Source organism: Tamandua tetradactyla, chromosome 3 (genome assembly GCF_023851605.1).
Source record: "Tamandua tetradactyla isolate mTamTet1 chromosome 3, mTamTet1.pri, whole genome shotgun sequence".
Lineage (NCBI taxonomy): Eukaryota > Metazoa > Chordata > Mammalia > Pilosa > Myrmecophagidae > Tamandua > Tamandua tetradactyla.
Genome location: NC_135329.1, coordinates 140,241,671 through 140,263,801, shown reverse-complemented (window position 1 = coordinate 140,263,801; position 22,131 = coordinate 140,241,671). Strand labels below are relative to the sequence as shown.

The window sequence follows — 22,131 nt, the reverse complement described above, 5'->3', positions numbered from 1 at the left end:
TTGAACTGCTGTCTCTATAAATATAATTTTTCCTAGAATGAAGTGCTCCATTAAATATAGCTTTGAAGTCCTTATATCTTAATTTTCAAAGAGATACTATTGTAAATCATGAAATAATAAAACATTACTTTCCCAGGGATCCTAGCAAGTATGGGAATTTGGGAAGCCTGGTATGAAACTACTAAGGTGATGTGAGCCTGAAACATTTTCCAGGGAGATTTAACATATTACCAATTCAAGCTGGTTGGTGCTTACAGAAAAGAGCATTTACACACTCATCTTAATACTTATCTTTATTATGAAAGTGTTTCCAAAGTAAAATGATCCTCATAATGATTGCTTCCAGAGATCAAGAACGGATTATATTTTCATATAAAAATCGGCAAAACACAGTAACAATACATAAAATAATTCTAATTGGCTAACAGTACATCATTCCATTTCTGACAGAGATGCTCAAGCACTGTATTGCCTTAAAAAAACAAGTAAGATTTTGTCATCTGTCCTATTTCTTACTACAAGTTAAAAGACAAATGAAATCCAAAATTAACCACTACCCCCTCTCCATGACAACAAATGGCCATGGAGATAAATGACTTTGTGGTTAAAGAGTTGAAAATCATGAGCTTAGGGGCTTTATGAAACTTTTGGAAATCAACATTGGAAGTTGCTTACCATATTTAAACTAATCAAGCTCTAGGTTAAAGTACCAAAATTGCCACAAAACTGTTCATATTACAGAGCTTTTTTTTTTTTTTTCTGACCAATCTCAAAAAATCCCTATTTTTAAAGGGTAGTTTTACAAGGACAGTCAAAAAAAATTACCGCAGATGAAAAAGAAAAAAACAAAAAAAAAGTCTTGATAAAAATATTACTTTTCAACTGAACATAGAAACCAGACTGACTGCTTTTCCCCCTGCTTTCCAGGACATGCAACATGTGTCAAAATAGAAAGCAAGTTTTCATGGACCTATGTTGCACAGAAAAAACACACACAGGGCTACAATACTTTAACAGAAAAATGGAACCAGGCAGAGGGGAACTGTGGGTAGATAATTGATCCAAAGGCTACTGGGCAATCTTTAGCAGAAAAGTGACAATATCCTAGTTTTCTTTTATCAAGAGTACCAGGAGGTGGAAAGTAATGTCAGTGAACTGAGACAAACAAGACTGATGTTAGGCTAGCATTCCCCTCCTGCCACTTCCTGCCTAGTCTTGTAGAGACAGACTATACTAACCATCTGGAGGTGGGGACTTTATTTCTTTGACCTGGTGGAGGCTTCACTGTGACCATTTGGTGATGCTTTCTTTCCAAAGCCTTTAGTTTGGACTCCAGTTGGAAATAGCTGGAAAAGACTAATGGGTTCTCCTTTGAGTGCCTGCATATCTTATTAACAGTAATTTTATGATGTTTTATAATCTTGAATACAATGAAAACCAGCATCAGGTATGATACCTGTGAGAATATATTAAGAGAGTTACCGCAGCAGTCAGTCAGTTTCCACAGCAGCAACTGAGCGCCCCCTAGAGGAGGGTAGGGGAAGGTGGGCTATTACTAGAACTAAAACGTGTCACAGTGAACCAGTGCTAATTTGAGGATGGCACAATTTTATTTTATCTAGAGACTCTTAAACGGATTCTGGAGGCAACATCTTCATTCAAAAATAAATCTTGCTGCCTTTTGCATGATTTCAAGAAGAATTTGTGATTATCGAGACTATCCCTTCCACTGACAGCCGACTAGACAGTAAGTAAACTAACTTGAGAGCGAATTTCGTATTCTTTCCATACAAATTACTTAGAAACTGAAGGTGCCTTGTGATCACTTTCCCATGAGGCTGACTTCAATCTGGCTTGATTTTTTTCTTATTTGGATGTTAGGAACATTTCAGAGCTACTATTATTCATCTACAAAGCAGGAGTCAGCCAAAGACAAAGAAAAAAAAATTAAGCTAATTAGCATCTAAAGACCTTAAATGCCACATGAAATATAAGTGTTTAATCTTTTATTTCCAAAGGATATCTTGAAGCCTCTCTGGACACAATGCCATTATCAAACATACTGATAAACAAGACCTTTTAATACTTTTGGAACTATTCTGTGTGCTTTTTATACTTCAAATTAAGAAAAATGCTCAAATATTCAGGCAACTTTGGCATTAACATTTTTAAGAAAAGAGCAAAAAATAACTCAGTGCAAAAATCATGAACAGATTGGAGACAATCATGGGAATCGATAAAGTTCTCCCTGATAAGCTCTTTTGCAAAGCCTCAGCTCAGCTGAAATGAAATCTAGTTTTTAACCTCAGCCCAAACAGCAATGAGTTTGAAATACACAAAACAGAAGATGCAGCTCTCCTCAGTTTGCTCAATTTCAAATTCTCATCAGAATGGAAAGTTTGGCAACAGGACTGGACATTTTGAAGTTCACCCACCATTCTGGTAACTTTTCTGCCTAGTTTATCTCTGTCAGGTGCCCGTTTCATTATGTGACGATCCCCTCAGAACACCATCTGTTTAGTAGCCCAGTAGAAATCGAATTTAAAAATTCAATTAATAAAGTCCAGGGGTGATGCAGCAATCATATGCACCTTTATAATGTATACTTGAATCATCCAAAATACTGATAGGTTCTCCCCTACTTTTAACATCCACATGACTAAATTAGGAAACATGAACTGTATTTGGTTTATACTCTGATCTTAGGACCTCTATGACCTGGACTTTGCCATACTTAGCTCTGGGGCCAAGAGGCTGAAAGGACTCTTCGCTCTCAGCTGTGCCAACAGTATGAACCGAAGACTAACAAAGGAGACGGGAAGGTTCTTTGTATGTGGTGGATGGCTTTTATGAAAAAACGTTTGGATAAGGGTGACTTGGTGATCTTTTGGTTTTTGGATAAACATGCAAAAACATACCTAGGCCACGCATTTTATATCATTTATTGACCAAAGGCCAAATTCTATGCAATTTTCTACTTTCCTCCCTCCTCTAAGAGATTGAAAAGCTAGGGCACTGGAGAATAAAATATTACTTTTTCTAAACTTCTTTCTATGTATCCCTTTGTACCCTGGCAGGGTTGAAAATTACCAGGAAGATGGGATATCTATATAGGCTAAGTTCATTACCTGGAAACCTCACTCGTACTAGCCCACACTTGAACTGACTAAATAGGCTTCCAAAATGATGGCCTGGCTGGGACAGACAATAAATAACTCATGTTTTTCTCTCCCAACCTTATCTGGCCATCATGGGAAACTGAGAGGAGTAGACAGGAATGTATTATTATTCTCCTCAAAAGGCCTACAAACCCAGTTTTGATTAGCCTAAAGTAACCCTTTGCTCTAAAATGTAAAGTGAAATAAAGTCTATAGACACATGGAGACTGTGGTCCGTAATGCCATTGGCCAGAGAGGCTTTATGTCTTCCCCGCCCTCCTTTTAGTGACTTCTGGGGAAACAAAACCAAAACGTTGCTTAGGTTTGCCTTTGCAAAGGACAGACTTGACTTAGTTCACTTAGGGATCTCTTCTAAACCTTTAATTTCCAAGCTAATCTTCCTGAAATTATTCTTCTCTGCTAAAGCGGGTCACATGATCAAAATCTGAGCACATTGTGTTCTCTGGTTCATTTAGCCTATTGACAAGACTTGTAGACACACTAAAGCAAGGTAGAATTCATTCTTCTGTTCCATGTTTTAGTTGATAAGAAAAGAAACTTACCTCATCAAAATTTTTCAGTTATAACATTAGTTATAGCTTTTTATATAGATTTGCACCTTAGTTGATGTTCAGAAGACTAAGTACTATTGAGGCTAATGTTTAGCCTTACAAATTCAAACCGTCCACTCCTTGGACACATTTTTGTTTTGTGAAATAAAATAGAGCTTTACAAACAGAATTTAGTTGCATTGTTCCCTCAATAAATAATAGATATATTTCCAATTCTCTTCAATTATTACTATAGACCATGCCAGAAACATACTATTTTGTAAATAAATGGGGGAAAGGTTTCTATATTATTATGAGAGGTTTTACTTTGGAGCATTCTTTGAACTATTAACTCAAATTCTAGGCAAAATGCATTATTTTTATTTTTCAAAATTGGATTGGATGTGAATGGTGCTGAGTGAAGCATACACTCTCTAGAACTTTTCTGTTTTCACCAAGCTCTGGTTCACACATTTAGATTACTGCATTTTGCTGTGGACCCCTGTTGCAGATGATGGTATTTTTAATTTATAAAATAAGTATATTTAATACCTTTTTATTTTTATTTTTTACCAGAACTGGAGGAAAAAGAGGTAAAATCTTTGGTTTATGTATATGATTTTCTTATCTATACACAAATAACACTGCCAGGTAGGAGATTTATGGGAACATATTCTTCAGTAATCTTTTTCATCGCTGATATTGCCATTGTCCTATAGAATTTTAATTATTTTTTCTGGAAATAGCTCCACGTGAAAAAATATTCCTGGAAACTGAACAAGTCTTCAAAGAAGCAAGCTAAAGGACTTGGAGTATGATACTGCTCAGTGTCTAGTGACAGGAAAGTCATTTTGGGTTATATTCAAGGAGAAAAAGACAAAGGGTAAAGGATTATTTCTCCCATTGGCTTTAAAAACATAAAGATCAAGTACTTGAAAGGGTGTTTTCCTGAAACCTGGTTGCAAGAAAATGCTTTGCAATGGAGGTGTGCTTTGCCAACTCTTACAAGTCTCATTTTTCTGTCCCCAAATAAATTCATGACAGGACAGAAGACTGGTAATTACAGGGGTAGTGGCACCACAAGTTGAAATCAGTTGCTCTCTTTATGTTATTCCCAGCTCACAGGGACAGATTCCCAACATTGAGAGTGAATTCTTTATCTGTTAACTATGACCCTAAGCAGATGTCTTTCTCCAGAGCCCGTGCACTCTCCTCATCATGGAGAATAAAGACATCTCTGTAATCTACAAGGTAGACTTAATCCCCAAGCAGCTATCACACTCACTGAAAAAGCTTGGCTGTGTGCACAAGAAATGAAGTCTGTTTCAAAGCACTTTAATACAAAATCAATTCTTAAAAATGTCCTCCAAAAACCATCCTCTTACATTCCAACTGCTCACTGACCATGGAAAGTGACAATTCAAAAACGTCGCTCATCCTGTTTAAACTTTATGCTGGGAGAATGGTCACTGAGACCATATAGGTGATTTGAAAATGGGCATGATAACACAAAGAAAGCAAACCTATTTGGAGCTGGATGGGAGTCTTGCACTGGGTTTTGCTTGCTCTAAGAGACAAAACAAGCTGATGCTTATAGCAGACTGGGCAACAAAAGAATAGAAGCAGATGGAGCATCTCCCTCACTGTCATGAATCAGAGAATAAAAGGAGTGAGGAAATCCTCTTTTGTCCACAGAGTTACAAACAAATACAAAACAAATAATATTTTAAGACAGTGCAAATGCAAATACTGTTCCCTTGTGTCAATTACATACAACATGCCTACATATAGAGAATGGTAATTCATTCACAGACACAACATATGGCAGTGCATTATCAAAATGCTTTGCGAATCCTAATTTTTGTTTCTGGTGCTGAGGGATTATGGAAGGAACTGCATTTGCAATTTATTAAACAATTCCAGGAACAAACAGTTCACTTTGTTCAGGATTTGTAGTTTTGAGTAATTAATCATCCATGGTGCAAGGGCCGGTCAGGAGGTACCCATTGGTACCGCTGGTCCCGTTGGTGGTCGTTGCAGTGTGGGGGTTCTTCCCTGGAGGTTCTGAGTCTTCCTCATCTGAGCTAGACTCAACGTCACTTCGATCATCCTTGGATACCTGTAGGATACAAAGGAGGTGAGTACAACCAGCTCCTAACAGGCTGTCGAGATACGGCATATTCAGAAGCACGTGCAGTCATACACATGCAGTCATATACAAAGGCAAATAGAACCAAATGCTAAATAAAAGTAGAAGAGATTAAGAATACTGCCAGAGGAGTGAGTTATCTTTCACTTGGGTTACAAATTCAGCTATCAAGGAATATAGGGGGATTCAGGCCCCAGAGAAGGGTGGTCTTATTGACTTTTTTAAGGTAATTTTTGATATTGAGAATGTCCTAGTCCACGAATCCCACACTTAGCTGAAAAGTGGCATATTGTACCACTGGAATGACATGATGGGTCTTTGGTACAAATGGAGCAATGAAATCTCTGATGATCACTTCCTCCTTGAGAATCATTTAAAGCCCATTCTCAATTAACTACAATAATGGAGAGATTTACTAGCTTAAATCATTTAAAGAATTTCTTCCTATTCGGCATTATAATACATTGTTTTATGATTTAATTTGCTTCCCTTTTCTCTGCACTAAAGTTAAGTAGAAATTTTAATTTACATACCACTTAACTAATGGCAGCAGGAAGCATTTTGGGGACATGCTGGGTGAAGTCAAGCTTAAAATATTTCCTGAGGAAACTCCAATGACCAGGTCATAGTGAAGTGGCTCCTAGGAGTCCAGGGCTCTTCAGCTCCCCATTTGGTCTCATTAGAGTAATGAGGACATCAAGATAAGGCACCAAGATACAAATCTATGCATTATCATAAAGGATGAAAAACTTCATTGTCTTGCAGGCAGGGAAGTAATTTGGGGGGAAATTAAAGGAATGTACTCCTGCATTTAAAATCCTACCCTGTAAGTCTAAATCATGGAAAGCATTTTTTTACACCGAAAGCTCCAGGACCTTTTGAGTAAGGGAGCATCATTTACTTATTTCCATAAGTGATCAAAGGGGCCTGGAGGCCTGACTTCACAGAAACCTTCACAATCTAGGAGCCTGTGATTCTTCAGGCAGTAAGTTGAGGAGGTTAGCAAAGTCCCCAGGGAGATACATTTAAATTAATCAGGGACTTTTTCACATCTCATCCTCTCTGTGCTGCCACCACCCCCAACTTGAAAATTCTGAATTCAACTCCTGCAATGTGAGAACACGCCATCTCTGTCAGGTGTGTCGGGGCAGCTAAGAAGGACTGTGGCATTCCAACCCCATGGTGGCCTGGCTTTCACGACAGTGCCCCGCGTGATGGGCGTGAACTCTTGTGCACCATCTCCAAGAAGTTTGTTAGTTACAGAAACACCAGCATGACCAGATAGACAGAGGCTACTTTAACTAAAAAAACATAGGTCACAAAGACAGCACTATAATAAAGCTCTGCTAGGTTTAAAAGTTCATTAGTCATAATTTAAGCTAATAGAAAGAAACACTCTAGTTTCTGAGAGTGATTAACTTAATTTGTATGCTTAGCAAGATTATTTAAATTGCATTTGAGAGAATTTGTATATATGTTACCTTCAAAGAAAGGAGCAATTTAGCATGGCCCAAAATAACCCAAGATGAATACTGTCCAAGGCGAGCAATGACGGCAGTTAAGATATTCAGAAGCCTGAGATGTGGAGTGAAATTAATGAGTTTCTTTGTAAAGTTGCAGAAATAAGCCAAAGAGAAGATAATGCAATAAGGACACAAGTAATCTAATCCATGGGTGCTTGGAGTCACTATTGTAAAAATATTGATTTTATTGTGTCAATTAATTTGATTTGTATCCAAATGCAGACAAAGCATTTAAAAATAGAAATGTATATTCACTTTAAAGAGGAAGAGGTCACACAAGAAATGCACTTTAGCTTCTAAACAATGAATCGATCAAAATAGTTTAGATCCATACAGGAGCTGATGCTGAGAACTGGCTTCACAGTACATGACTGGATGCCTCGTGTCCCATGTGGGAGGGGCCAGTTTTGCTGCCCAGAAGGCGGTCACGTGTTGTTCTGTGACCAAGGGCAGATCAGGCAAACAGCTGATGCCCAGGTCTCATTCTGGACTGTGTGTTTCTGTAACTCCTACTTTACTTTAGTCTATTTCCGTCTCTTAGCCAAAGCGTTAAACACCGACAAAGAAATTCCTCCCCTTCTCTTTCAAATCATGCAAAATTAGCACAATGCAAGCTCACACAATAGAGTACGAAGAGAGCTGTTCCTAGTGCCCTTTGCAGCTGGTAGGAGCCACATCTCAGAGCATCTAGTCAATGCCAACAGATTAGACAGAAAAATATGCATGGAAATAAAAGCACCTGAGTGCCCCTCCAACCGGCTGAGTGGCACCCAGGACAGGGATAGAGAAAGGTGTGAGGAACTTACATGTAAAGGGTTCCACTTCCCAGCCTTCCAGGGTGGCAGAAGGAAGAGAACAAACAATGAAAGTAAGAAAATGTCATAGAGAATGATCCAGAAATATCACTGCTTTACACAGAAGGCCTGAGGCTCAGGAACTTTATTTGAGTCTGTACCAAGAGTCTGTTTTAACCATACAGATTTAATTGTTTTTTTACTGGAAACATAAGGAATGGATTCATCCTTCAATTTGAGGGAAAGCTTTGTTTAAATGGACATGCTGTACCATGCAACCCTTCTCACAAATGGAAAGAAGTTATTAAATTTCAGTATGAGTATAACTAGAAAGGACAAAAGGAGAGAGAAAGAGGGAAAGAAAAAGTACACACCAGTAACATATCATTAGATATAAAATTATAAATGCAGATCATCAGAATCACTGTGAACAAAAAAATGTGAAAGACAATAAAATGTGCTAAATAGAAGATGAAAATCAGTTTGTATTTCTAGTAAGTTATGTTACATTTTCAAGAAATGATAGCAGTTTGGATGAAGTTTGAAATAGTAAGTAAGTGTTGATTCAGAAGAACGAAAAAACTGAATTTTCTTGAAGCTACTGGAAAGCATGAATTTTATCTTACCTTGCCTTTTGAAAGAGCTTTGCAAGCAGTTTTTATGACCAAGTAAGACCAGAAGCAATCCAACCATTGTATTAGCAACAGCAGTGGGTTGAAAACCCACCAGGAAGGGAAAGGCCCAATGATCTCCCAACTTTCAAATAATGTAGTATTTAACACCCTAAGGAAAAGAAGAAAATAAATTATTGAACCAAATATTTTACTCTGCTTTCAAAGGAACTCTAGTTTCTGCACGGAAGTACAAGTTTAGCAAAAATCTCCTAAGGACTCCCTCCCTGGAAGAATGGTGTGGAAGCTGACCAGATACACAGAAGTCTCTCCCTTCCTGAAGTATCTCTCTTGGTGGCAACGTGACATTCATTTTGATTCTGGGTGGAACTAGCTTCCCTAGTTACTGTAGTCATCATTGCTTCCATTAATTTTTTGGTTGTGATTCTACCTCTAACCACTGTTAAAAGGCCTGCATAACCTGTGAAATGGCTGCTGGGCTTTAAAGAAATTTGGGGACCAAAATCTGATAACCTCACATTGCAAGAAAAAAGATTAAGATAACTAATTTCAGGGCGGGCCACGGTGGCTCAGCAGGCAGGAATGCTTGCTTGCAATGCCAGAGGACCCGGGTTCGATTCCTGGTGCCTGCCCATGTTAAAAAAAGAAAAAAGATAATTAATTTCAGAAACACTGGCAAAGTACAAACCATATGCCTAGCACAATGCAAAGCACAGTGGGAGTTAGAATACACTTAAGAACTAATTCCAGTCCTCAGGCAGCTTATAGTCTAGTAGGGGAGCTACCTTAGGAGGAGGGTCCTTAATATTGTAAGGCTTCCCTTGTGAAAGAACTGACAATTGAAAGACATTGTTTTGAATTGGTGTCTTGAAATGAGTATTGGAAGAATCTTTAAAACAATTATTAGAACATAATGAATTTATTGAGAGAGTGTAAATTGAGGTAGGAAAGTACTGGCATTCATTGGTCTCTTTGTTCGCCTTTGGGACCAGAAGCAGCCACCTGGAGCTAATGCATGGGGACTGGTTTCTGTGCTCTGCTCTAGTCACTGCCTGGGTCTGTTCCTGAGCCCTTGGAAGCTGACTGAAATCTTCTTGACCCATACTCTTACCACAGCAGCCACATAATTTTGGAAGCAATCTAACTTCCCTGCTCTCCTCCTCCTTGGAGATCAAAGGGTACTGATAAGAGAACCATCTAAGTGCATTTTCCACCATCTGCCACTGTGTTGTGCTGGGACCAATGCTCAGGAGGGGCTAGGAGGGCAAAGGCAGAGGGATGGGAAACTCTCCTTGGATTTCAGACACCAACAACTCATACAAGGATAGAAGACACATAGACAAATCACTTTAATACAGGAAAGAGAGGGATGAGTGCTCTGAGAGAGGTTAAGGAAAAGTACTCTTTGTATTTACAAAAGGAAAACACTGATTGCAGTTGGGATAACAGGGAAAGAAAAAGAAAAAAGGAGAATGACAAAGGATCCCCTGCTCCAATTTCAGCTACCTCTATTTATAGACTAGCATGAGGCTAACAGTTTGCCTCAACCCCACCACACTAGCTGCCTCTAAAGAACAACATACAAAAAACATATATGTTAAACCCTAAAAACAGAAGTCAGGAATAGAATTTGACATTAAAAGAATGATACCCCATAATATGGTAATATAATGCAGGAGGAACATTAATATTAGGAAATCTATTAATGTAACATATCACATCCAAAGGCCAAATTGGTGCAGACCTTTATTTCAATAGCACCAAAAGACATTTGGTAATGTTCAACTTTACATTGCTGATATCTAAAAACCAGAACTCAAAACAATTACTTATTATGATTTTTAACTCTCTCAAAGCAGCAGTTGTCATCATTTTTAATGAACATCATTTTAAAGAACACATTCATAGATGGAGAATTCATTTTAATACATTTAAAATCAGGAATAAAATATGGACAGAGTGTATCACCATTTTATTTAACACTATACTGGAAGTTCTATCCATTGAGTATGGTGGGAAGTCAAAGACTTAATTTAATTTCAAATACATGGCATAAAATATCTGTAAATATTTTTAAAAAAGCAAATAATCAAAATGTGACATAACAGAGAATGGCTAAAAAATTAGTATTCATTCTTATTACAGAAATTATGGAGTCATTCAAAGTATTAAAAATGTTTAAAGAGTTTCTGATGATAGGGGCAAAGCAATAAAGAGAAAAATACATTGTTATGTCATTTCAACTCCGTAAAAAAAAAAATATATATATATATACATACATATATATGTATATGTGCACACACACTCATGTATAGATACACATACACACACACAGAAAAAATATTTTGAATTCATCAAAACCATTAGATACTTTTGATCAATAGATGAGGGGATTTTAACCATTTCTTCTTTATGTTCTTCTATTTTCCAAATTCTAAAAATATTTACAAAAATACATTTTTTTAAATAAAAAGGAATAAATTAAAATAATGCCCAAATACCTGCCTTGTTTATTACCCTGACAGGCAGTGACCTGTTCAACATCAATTTGCAGGTCAGGGGAAACAGGTCTAAACTAAGCTGAACTCGGGCAGTGAGGGAGGAAGCACTGACCTAAGTGGTTCTATTTGCAGCATCTAGCAAAATACCTGGCAGTAAATGTGCTTGTTAGATGCAGTTTTTTGTTCTTGTTGTTGTTAATTCAGTAATTCAGTAATCAAATAAATAAGCATAAGAAAGTTCTGGAATAATATAATAATTTTATTTCAAAACTATCTTTGCGTCTTGAAATTGTATACATTTTGACATTTCAGAGAGTTTGGTTTCATTTGACTAGAAAGAGGTCCTGGCAACAGTGAGTGCATTTTGCTATTCATTATAAATTAACCTTTGCTGGATTATAGGTTGAGAACATTTTTTTTTACCACAATGGTGCTAGGAGTGATGCTACTGCATGGCTTAACTTGAACAGTGTGTCAGGGCTGTGGCTGGTGGCAGGGGAGTCACATTACTTTCTAAAATGCTGCATTAGAATTCACAGGCTCTGCCATGAGAATCAGTGGCACCTCTGAGATGGTGCTCAAAAGTAATGGGGTTTCTTTGACAACTGATTTGGCTGCCTGCAGAGACACTTGGGAAAATGCAATCAGTACCTCAAATGGAACTGTAGCTCTCAGCGAGAAGCCTGGTAAGAAAAGCAATATGTTAGGAATTTAGAATGGGGAGAGAACTATCATTATGCCACTGCGACTGTGACCAACAGTAAATTCAGGAAGTGGGGCTTTTGGCCACAGTACGTTTCTGCTGCGTTTGGCCAAACATTTTAAATGGTGATAATGTTGGATTTTAAAGGATTTAATTCCTTCTGGGGAACGGATTGTGGTGAGGGATGGCTGTGGAAAGGAAGAAAGAATAGGAGCAAACAAGGAACTCACGTGTTCTTTAGGATGGAGTGTTTCTGGTACCGTACTTGTGTTTTGGAGAAAAGACTTTTATTTCATTTGGACAATATGTAAAGGTCTGGTGAATCACAATCTCAAATTTCTATGGGCCAGGCCAACAGTGCACATTGGTGAAAGAGGCCAGATTCAGAACAAAGGGAGAGAGGAAACTGCGATGGGCTGAGAAGTGATGCCCACAGTATATTTACTGTGGCTGAAAAGCTCCAGTCAAGTGTTGTTTTTAAGAATTTAGGCCTGGCGTGGCCAATTAAAGAGAAACAAGATGTCTTTATCTGCATGCACAAATACCACACGAGCTCACACGGCCACCAGAATGGCTGAAATTGAAAAGACTCACGATGCCTAGTATTGACGATGACATGGAACACCCGGAAGTATCAGATGTTACTGGTGGGAGTAAAAATTGGTACAACCACTTTGGAAACTGGCAGTTTATCTAAATATACATATATCCTGTGACCCAACTGGTTCATTCCTGGCATACATCCAAGAGAAAAGAGTGCTATGTCCACCAACAAAGTATGAACAGGGCGTTCAGAGCAGCATTAGGCAGAGAAGCCCCAACGTGAAAACAACCTAGCTGTCCACGAATAGCAGAACAGGCACCTTGTAGAAGAGACATAAAGTGGACTATTATGCAGCCATGGAAGAGAGAACTACCTACACTGCCACAGATGACTCTTATAGCCGGAATAAGTCAAAAGAAAAAAGACCCAGATGCAAAAGCTCCCCTTATGTGAAGTTCAAAATCGGGCAAAATAAACGCATGAAGTCTTCTCGACCCATACTCCTACCACAGCAGCCACATAATTTTGGAAGCAATCTAACTCCCCTGTTCTCCTCCTCTTTGGAGATCAAAGGGTACTGACAAGAGAACCATCTAAGTGGTTCTTAGAAACAAATGCATGGAGATAGAGTCCAGATTCTCGATCATCTTCAAGGGAGAAGTGACTAGGAACTTGAGGGAGACAACTGGGGAACAGGGAATGTTCTGTATCTTGACCTGGTGATTATATGGATTACAAACAAGTAAAAATTCATTAAGCAGTATACTGAAAAATATTGTGCAATTTACTTTATATTGTGGGTTATACCTAATATGGTACAATGAAAAAAAGGAAAAGGTACTCTGCAAGGCACACATATGAACACTGCCAATTCACAACTTCTGACTTGAATAATTACTATATTACCAGTTTGTTTTATTCCCCCACAATAATTTGTGTTCAACATATGGTATATAAGAAAATAAAATTCTTTTTCTTCCCTGAAAAATAGTTACCCTATGGCATCAAACCTCCCACTGCTGCTTAACTCAAGTGGTGGAGAGTTTGGAGGCAAAAGGGACCAGAAAAGACCTTTCTTTCTTGTCATTAATGTTAGGCACACTTCACCACTAGATGGCACATCACACATGCCCAAATCATGCGCAAACTGGTCTACTCCATCAGAATCTTTTGCTAAAGGTATGTGTCCCAGCAGAAAACACTAGATCTAGGCTACACCATCCCTTACAACACTTATGTCAAACGATGGAATGAATAGCCTCTAGCCTGAGCTGCTTTATGCACGACTCTCAACAAAGAGTCTAGAGAATTCATCATGGATATGCAGATACACTGGGGACTAGTCCAGTGACAGCTTAGGAGAGTTATTTTAATGGGCGTTTAATGTATCAAAAGAATTCAGTTTGGCTATGCCCTGTAGTTGTTTTCGCTTATGCTTGCCTTTTATGGAGTCTTTGTTTTAGCTAGATGAACATTCTCATTTTCAGCCCTATATATTTCACATGCTTTTAAAATGCTCCATTGATTTACAGGTCAGCATCAAATAGCAGTGTCTGAGATGTGTTAAAGATGACAGGGGCTGGGGCCCCCTCATGTGAATGAGTTATGGGGTGGATGGTTTTGCTGAGAACACGGCTGGCTACCGTGAGCAACCACAGCCTCACCTCTGCCCCTACTCCGCTTTTCTCCCACTAAACAGCTACATCTGAGCCCTGGGGTTGTGTGTTCCTGGATGGATCTGTATAAAAACAGCAACAATGGGGCGGGCCGCGGTGGCTCAGCGGGCAAAGTGCTTGCCTGCTATGCCGGAGGACCTCGGTTCGATTCCCGGCCCCAGCCCATGTAACAAAAAACGGAAAAACAAAATACAAGAAAATGTTTAAAGATGTTTCCCTTCCTTCCTTCCTTCCTTCTATCTGTCTTTCCTTTAAAAAAAAAAAAAAAAAACAGCAACAATGATCAGTTCCATGTTAAATATCTAAATAGAGCCAAGATTGCTTCTCCAGGAAAGAGTAAGGGTCAAGGTCTCGCTTTGAGAAGTGCTGCATGATGCAGCGAATGGATGTGAAAAAGTGAAATATGACTTGTGGTCAAAATTAAGTGTTCTTTACTGCATAGCTTGTGAATGGTCTTGACTTTACTTTCCCAGACGGACCTCAGTCTATTTCACAATGCATGTTTTCTCTGGCATATATATTCATGTGACACATAAAACATTAATGAAAAAAAGATTATACCTAAAGAGTACCAATAACTCACTGGCATATTTTATCTATCTTAAAGGGGGTTCTGATAGAAAAACATTTAACATTACTGTAAACAAAAACTGTGGAAATTTAAAAACTGAAGAGTGAGGCAATTAATTCACTACTGAAAGCATCCTCTTAGTTCCTAGTTGTTCTATGGTAAGGAAAACTCCATACCTAAATAACATCCCATCAAGTTGGGCAGACAAGGCTGCTATGAGGCTGAAAACCATTTGTGCAATTTCCCCCTTTTAACAAGACAATTCCACCCACAGCTCAGATTTTTCCACAATGCTGGTATTTGTTAGCAAGTCTCCTCTTGAGGGACTACCTTGCAGCAAAGGTTCCTAATTATCTTGAATAAAAGATTCACAAAGTCTGCATCAGACATGAAAGTAATTTCTTTATCCCTGACAAGAAGCTGAAATTGAACATGGATGCACCATCTACCTTTCATTTTAGCAATGGGCATATCAGTTCCGTCTCCAACTAAGATATAGGGTTACTTTAAGGCCATTCCCTGGCCATCCTTAGGAATCGGTCCCATCCGTCACAGGAAGTTGGTTTAACTGGTAGTGACTTCCAAACCGGGCAGGTGTTGGTTAACAAATTAGCTGACATTTTCTCGGTGCTCTCTGCTGTCTGAATTCCTAACCTCTCCACTGACTGGTCTGCATTTCTATGTTCCCGATATCCCACATTGAGTCTCTCTAGCCAAAGCTTTCCTTCAGGATGCATCTTAATTCCAATACGCTTGTTTTTAATCTTGCACCTCTGTCTTTTTTGCCTACCTGTATCTAAAACAGACTTTTGTTGGGTTCCATTTAACTTCTGTTTCATTGAGTAATTACTGTGTGTCAAGCACTGTGCCAAACACGTTACAATATTTCATTTCATCCTTTCAACATCCCTGTAAGATCCCATATAATTGTAATAATACTAGCTAATATTTAGTGAGCATTAAATATGTGCTGGGAATTAAGCTCAGGCTTTATATGTTAACTCATTGAATCCTCAAATAACAGACCCTATGGGATACATTTTTTTTTCTAAGTAGGTACTATTATTACCCCCAGCTTACAGATGAGAAAACTGCAGCACATGAGTGTAAATAAATTCCTTAAGATCACATTTAGTAAGTGGCGGAGAGCTGAGATTTGAACCCACATGTTTACTATGACTTCAGGCTCCACTATTTCTTATCTCACTTTTTTACTCAGCTTTCCCAGACCTGGCTTTTGTTCTTTCAGAGTGCTCTCTCAGTAGCAGCCCACGGCCAAGGCTCTGGTTATGCCATCGTATCTGGCGTGCCCTTCACCCTCAGTCCATGTAGAGGACCAACCTGAACCCACACTGTGACAGAGAAGGCACACAGAGGCAGCTACTGCTTTAGCATCTGTGCAGACCGTTCTTATGGCCTGCTATCCTCTTGTTTCCTGGGATGTTTCATCTCTTGAGTTCATAATCTGGTTTCTGATTGCCCTAACAGGCCCAAAGGACCTATGTAGGGTTATTTACCTGTTTTCCCCATTTTGACTCATCCCACTCAATTCTTACATTCCAGTAGAATTATCTCCATAATTAAATATCATATAATGCCTTTTACTACTTCCTTGAACATGTATGATATAGTTAAGAAATATAATCAAAGATCTCTTTCCAAATAACAGCTCAGTGAATGGTACAGCCAGCCCTATGGACTTTTCTTTGTTTTTCTCTTTGAAAGAGTTAGGGTGCACGTATTATTGTCAAACAGCAGGTAAGGTTGACTCTTGTTGGGCAAGCAAAACTCTGAGAGAGACTTAGATTTCAGGGGCTTATTCTTCCAGTTTTCTAAAAAAGGATAAAAGGATCCTCATGGGGGTAGAGAGGAAGCCTGTCTGCTCCTCTCTTGAAGGATTGTTTTTCCCTCCTGTACATAGTAGGGACTGTTTCTAGCAAGGCCAGTGAAGGTCAAGCTCTCCTAGGCCAAAGTGGAACAGGAGCAGGTACCCAGTTTGCAATGGATTTTCTGGCTTTTTTAACCTTTTTTCCTTCCCTTAGGGATATGGAGAGTATTTTTTTTTTTAGGGCTGAAATTAAAATAAAGGCTAAACATATATTAGCTTGGAACTCTGGTTGTGAGATTGTTTTAGCCTCAAAGTTTTTGGGTCTAATCAAATAACTAGGTTAAAGTAGAAAGCATGTTCATTCTTAAATTCCACTGAAGTCAACCCTAAGGGACCCCGCTGGCCTCTGACAAGGAGGTAGAAATGGGATGTCTGGATGCTTGGCAGAAAAATCCATTTATAGTGGGGCTATTTACAGGAGTATAGAAGGGCTGGTCAAGTTACTTGCTTCTTGGGAGTTAGTGTCTTCTATTTTGGCTCCCTATTCAGATAGTTGCTGGGGGCTGGTGCATTTATATGCTCTCATCAGCAATTTAAACATGCACTTCTGCGTGGGAAAGGCTCCTAGGCCAGAAAAGCGTCGTGTGTGGGTGGTGGGACGTGGTTATCCCCTTGAATGCCACCCATGGGTCGGATGCAGTTTTCCCATGCCCTGGGGCAGGAAATGAGACACAGCATCGTCTTCCTGCCTACATGCTAGGACCTATATCTGGAAATTTAAAATGAGGCATCCTTAGAGAGGAATAGTAAGAAAGCCTGAGTAAAATGTATCACAATCTAATCCATGAAGGACTTATTCTAAGAGAGCTTGAAGGATGCTAATAATTTTTCCTATTTGAAAAGTGTTCAAAGAATTTTCATGGTTTTTAGATTATCGGAGTCTCTTTACCAACCTGTGAAGTTGGCTAGATATAATCCTAACATTTCAGTGAGGAGCCTAAGACCCCAAAATAATTGTTAATGATCCAAAGTCATAATTGTTGTTGTTTTTAATCATCTCTAGGTCTTTCTTTCTTCTCTTGAAAAAATTTCATCAAAACAGAGAAGGTATACTCTCGATAAAGTTTTCAGCAAACAGAAAGTAAAAGGGAGCCCCAGAAGGCATCCTGCTAAGGACGGCAGGCTGGCAAGACAGGAAGAACACTCTCCCTCTACTTCCTAAAGATCCCTTGAGAAGGTTCCAGTACAGCCTTGGCTCAGGAAGCATCTCAGTATTTAATTTTTCAAGAATCAAATTCCACCTGCTTTTTTTAAGCACAAAGAGAGTCAATGTCACCTTAGAAATTGTGCAGGCACTCCAGGTGACAGAACTCCAGGGGTCAGAACTCCGGGCCAGCTCTCCCTTTGCCTGCCTAGACCCTGGTTCTGAGATCTGTCTCCCATATGAGGAGACAATTGAGTTTTCCTAGAGCAATATATCAACTAATAGATTGATCTGAAATCAGTAAAAGGTTTCTGAAACTTGGACAAATATTGTCTTTTCAAAGAAAAGATAAATATCCTCACTAGTTATGGGTGTTCTCTGATGCTTTAAGAAATCCAGAACCACCCCCACAACATGTACCAACTGGCTGGTAGACCCAAAACGTGCCCTAGGTATCTTCTCGTTCCCGGTAAATAGATCCTCCTTCTACCACTGTCCTGACTGACTTCCTTGTCCCTGTATCTCAAGTCTTCTTTAGCTCTGAGAGCCTCTCCTTCTGGCCCTCTGGACTTCTGTTAATTCTGGCTCTCTAGACTCCATATTTTCACTTGTCCTCCCCAGTGTTTGATGCTGGCTTCCCTTGCCCTGGTAGATTCTGATGTGCCTCATGACAGCTGCTGCAGCGTGCCCGTCCTGACTGTTCCCTATGCCCAGTACTCACCAGGTCATGCCAACTCCAGCCCCGTGCACAGATGCGGATAGGGAGGGAAAAGGGAGAAAGCAAGGGATATTGCCTTACTCAAATGTAAGTGGTATTAAATTTCTCCTCTGGTTGGCTCTGTGTAGATGGATCTATCATTGGCTTGTGGAATTTCTAAGCATGTAACAAGGAACCACATTTTTCTTGGATTCTACTGACCTTAGCTCTGGCAAATGTAACTGGCACTTTTTCCCCATCTCTTTCTGTTTTTATTTAAATATTTCCAGGAGTCTATCTTCAATTTTATCTTAGAGAAATGTCCCTGAAACTTTTGGAAGTGCTATTGCAAAGAGAAAATGTATCACAGGCCTGCAGTCTTTAGAGACACTCTACACCATGTTATCTTTATTACATTCTGCTGGTTGGCAAGAGAGACGCAGTAAACATGCCTTTAACAAAGAACCGCCTCCTTAGAGAGAACTCAGAGCTGATAAAAAGTGGAAAATGAAGGCAAAAAACAAACGCTGCCCATCCCACTGCAAAAACACTAGAAGAATGAACACAGAGATTTAGATAAGACGACTTTTCTCTTGGAGTATTTACTAGTTTGAAAGAAAAATAACAAATAAGAAACTTTATGCACTGAATAGTAACAAGACAATTGGTCAATAAAAAATACATCTAAATCATGGCACTCCGATTAAAAAGAATTTAAATAATCTTAAGTATCCTCAATCCCTTTTTGCTGCAGAAAAGGGAGACAACTCAATTGTAAAAAATTAGTTGTTAGTGATAGTACATAAGTTTCCAGGCCATTTTCTAGCCCCGCCCCATGATTATTTTTTTTTAATTTATTATTTTTTAATTTTTATTTTTTTGTATGCTGTATGACGGGGTCACGTGTCATTCTTTCTTCCATGTGAGTACACCATTATTGTAGCACCATTTGTGGAATTTTTGTTTGTTTTTTCTTTCTTTGTTTTGGGGAAGTGCACAGGTCGGGAATCGAACCCAGGTCTCCTGCGTGACAAGCGAGAATTCTACCACTGAACTACCCTCACACACGCCCCTCCCCGTGATTATCTTAACCTGACATTTACTGCTATGACCTCACACTTCACATCTGTCATTAATATCAGTTTCCACATCATGAGGGCTTTGGGTCAAAGTCACTGTCATCACTGCTCCACCCAGTGACACACATCTGAGGTTGGCATCTGTGACACGGACGCGAGTGAGCGCAGCAATGGGAGCTTGCTTAATTATTTGGTAATCAAGAAAAGTAAGTGGACTTAACTTTATTTTTATTGCATTGCCAGGAACTGTGGGGGACACAATCTCAGTGGGCCTCCAAGAACTCCCAACATGGCTGGGGGCCCGGGGGTGGAGTTCTAGTGTGCTGGGCCACTGGTACAGCCTATTTGGCCAGCAAGGTTAAAGTATGTATTAAAATGCACACCTCTATTGAGCCTGTGATTATCCTTCCAAACATTTGTCTTAAGAAGGTAATGAGGGATTTGTGAAAAGATTCATCCACAAGGACATTCGTTAAAATATTACTTATAATGACAAACCACTGGAAATTTCCTAAATGCCCTCCCGCAGAGTATTAATAAATAAATAATGACCTACTCATGTGGTAGAACTCTGTAGACAATAAAATTACATTATAATTTAATGAAATGGAAAACCATGTATTTTACAATGTTAAATGAGAAAAGCAAAACCAGAAAACAGTAGTGCAGGGTGATTCCATTTTGGTAAAGAAAAATAGATGTATTTCTAAGCATATAAAATGTTAGAAACAGAGAACTCACAATAAACAGCGGATAGAGCTAACTGGGACTGGGATGTATTTTGCTTCTTCATTGTGGTTTTCTAAGTTTAAAAAATCTCTTTAATGGATATTTAACTATAATTAAACATGTATATAATCAAATCATTATTAAATTAAGTTAAAATTTGAGGAAACCATATGCGAATGATGATAAATAGCAGAGTGCTAACAAAAGCCAATTAAGGTTTTAACTGAGGCAACAAAAGCAATAGATTTTGGCAGAGCCAGATGGATTTCCAAAAAGCCGCTCCTATGAGGTTACAGGGCCCCTGGGGGTGGGGGGTAGGCTGGCTCGGCCAGATGCTGTTCCCAGAGTCCCAGCTTCCTGCTTCAGATGCAGAGATGCTGGCTCTGAGCACTCCCCTGCGGTCGGGCCAGCTGCGGCCTTCCTATGTGAGTGGGAGAAATGGGGGGCAGCGGGGAGCAGCCATAAGTGAGTACATGGTCCCCTCAGAGGACCAAGAAGAAGAGAGGAGTCCAGGGAAAAGGAACCACCGTTGACTGAGAAGTATCTGCCTATCTGAGATACGTTTGTTTAAATTTCTCACTTGATGACTGATTTTTTTTTTTTTTTTTATTTCCAGCTGAACAAAGGAAACATCCTCTCCATATTCAAGTATGGTTATGATGCGGGGGGAGGAAATCAATGTAAACATATACAATAAACAGATATGATCATTTTGGTCCCTCGAATGTGGTTCGTGGGTATATTGGAGCTGTTTTTATTGAGTTCCCAATGTTTACAGCCCAGTAATTTCCTTAGGGTTTGTGAGACCCATCTGGTACTGGTGCCCTCTTTTGAGTACTTTTTCTTATTTGATGATTTTGTGAAAGAAGTGTATCTTGCAAGAAGAAGAGAAAGCTTCTGGAAACTATGGGTTCAGTACCCTAAATCCTGTCTTAAGGAGAAGGGAGAAATGGACAAGAGAATGGGGGAGAGGAGAGAGAAGGGGGAAAGGAATAGGAAAGAGTAGAAATAGGAAAGGGAGAAGTAGAAAGGAGAAAGAGCAAGACAAATGATGTTTTCCTTAGGGTCAGAGGTTTAAGTGGCATCTGAGTAGCATCTGACACAGCTTTTGCTCACGTGTATCACAGACATTGATGAGAAAAGCACTACAACCTCAAGGGAACAGTGAGCAAATTATATGAAGACAGTTCATAGAAGAAATATGTATACAAGTGGCTTATGAAAACATAAATAAATGTTCCACCGTACTAATAATCTAATAAAAACAAAATAAAAGAAGGTACATATCTGCTAAAGTTTCAGGACTGAAGTGTCACAACCTCTGCAGCCTATTTCCAGATGCTGTGGCAGCCATGTGTATGTTAGAGAGCTCCAAAGGGTATGTAAATGCTTAGAGAAAGTGAATGCAGGTGAGGGTTATATGGATGTTCATTGTATTGTTTTTTCCAATTTTCTGTGGGTTTGAAAATATCCAAACTGAGAAATGAATTTAAAAAGATAACATTTTAAGCTATCAAATCATCAAATACATATAAAAAGAAGATAAAGCACCATTTTGTCAAAAATGAAGCGAAATCAACACAACTTACAAATATGACTGGTCAGCATGTAAACTGGTAAAATCTACAGAGAACGTGATTTGACCACAGATATAATGTTTAAAAATGACTCTTTATCTTATTGGTTTGTAAAGCAGTGTAATGCCCTGAAACAGCCAAGAGTAATTTGGGTAGAGAATAAATAAAGTTTCATAGGCTGTAAAGAAGCTAAGCCTACTTATAATTAATTATAC

The 22,131-nt window shown here is 38.9% G+C and overlaps 1 protein-coding gene across 3 annotated transcripts in view; it reads right to left on the bottom strand.

Moving 5' to 3' along the window:
• Positions 1 to 280: 280 nt before the first annotated feature.
• CERS6 (ceramide synthase 6) overlaps positions 281 to 22,131 on the bottom strand; it is a 389,110-nt gene continuing 367,259 nt past the window's right edge. Inside the window, exons 9-11 of one of the 3 annotated variants that reach the window (XM_077154067.1) lie at positions 8,802 to 8,958; positions 8,188 to 8,211; positions 281 to 5,828 (exon numbers count right to left, since the gene is read on the bottom strand). In XM_077154067.1, coding sequence (XP_077010182.1) covers positions 5,676 to 5,828; positions 8,188 to 8,211; positions 8,802 to 8,958 — 334 coding nt within the window. In that variant the 3' untranslated portion in view covers positions 281 to 5,675. The remainder of the gene's footprint in view (positions 5,829 to 8,187; positions 8,212 to 8,801; positions 8,959 to 22,131) is intronic. The other 2 variants (XM_077154068.1, XM_077154069.1) reach the window with 2 other exon arrangements.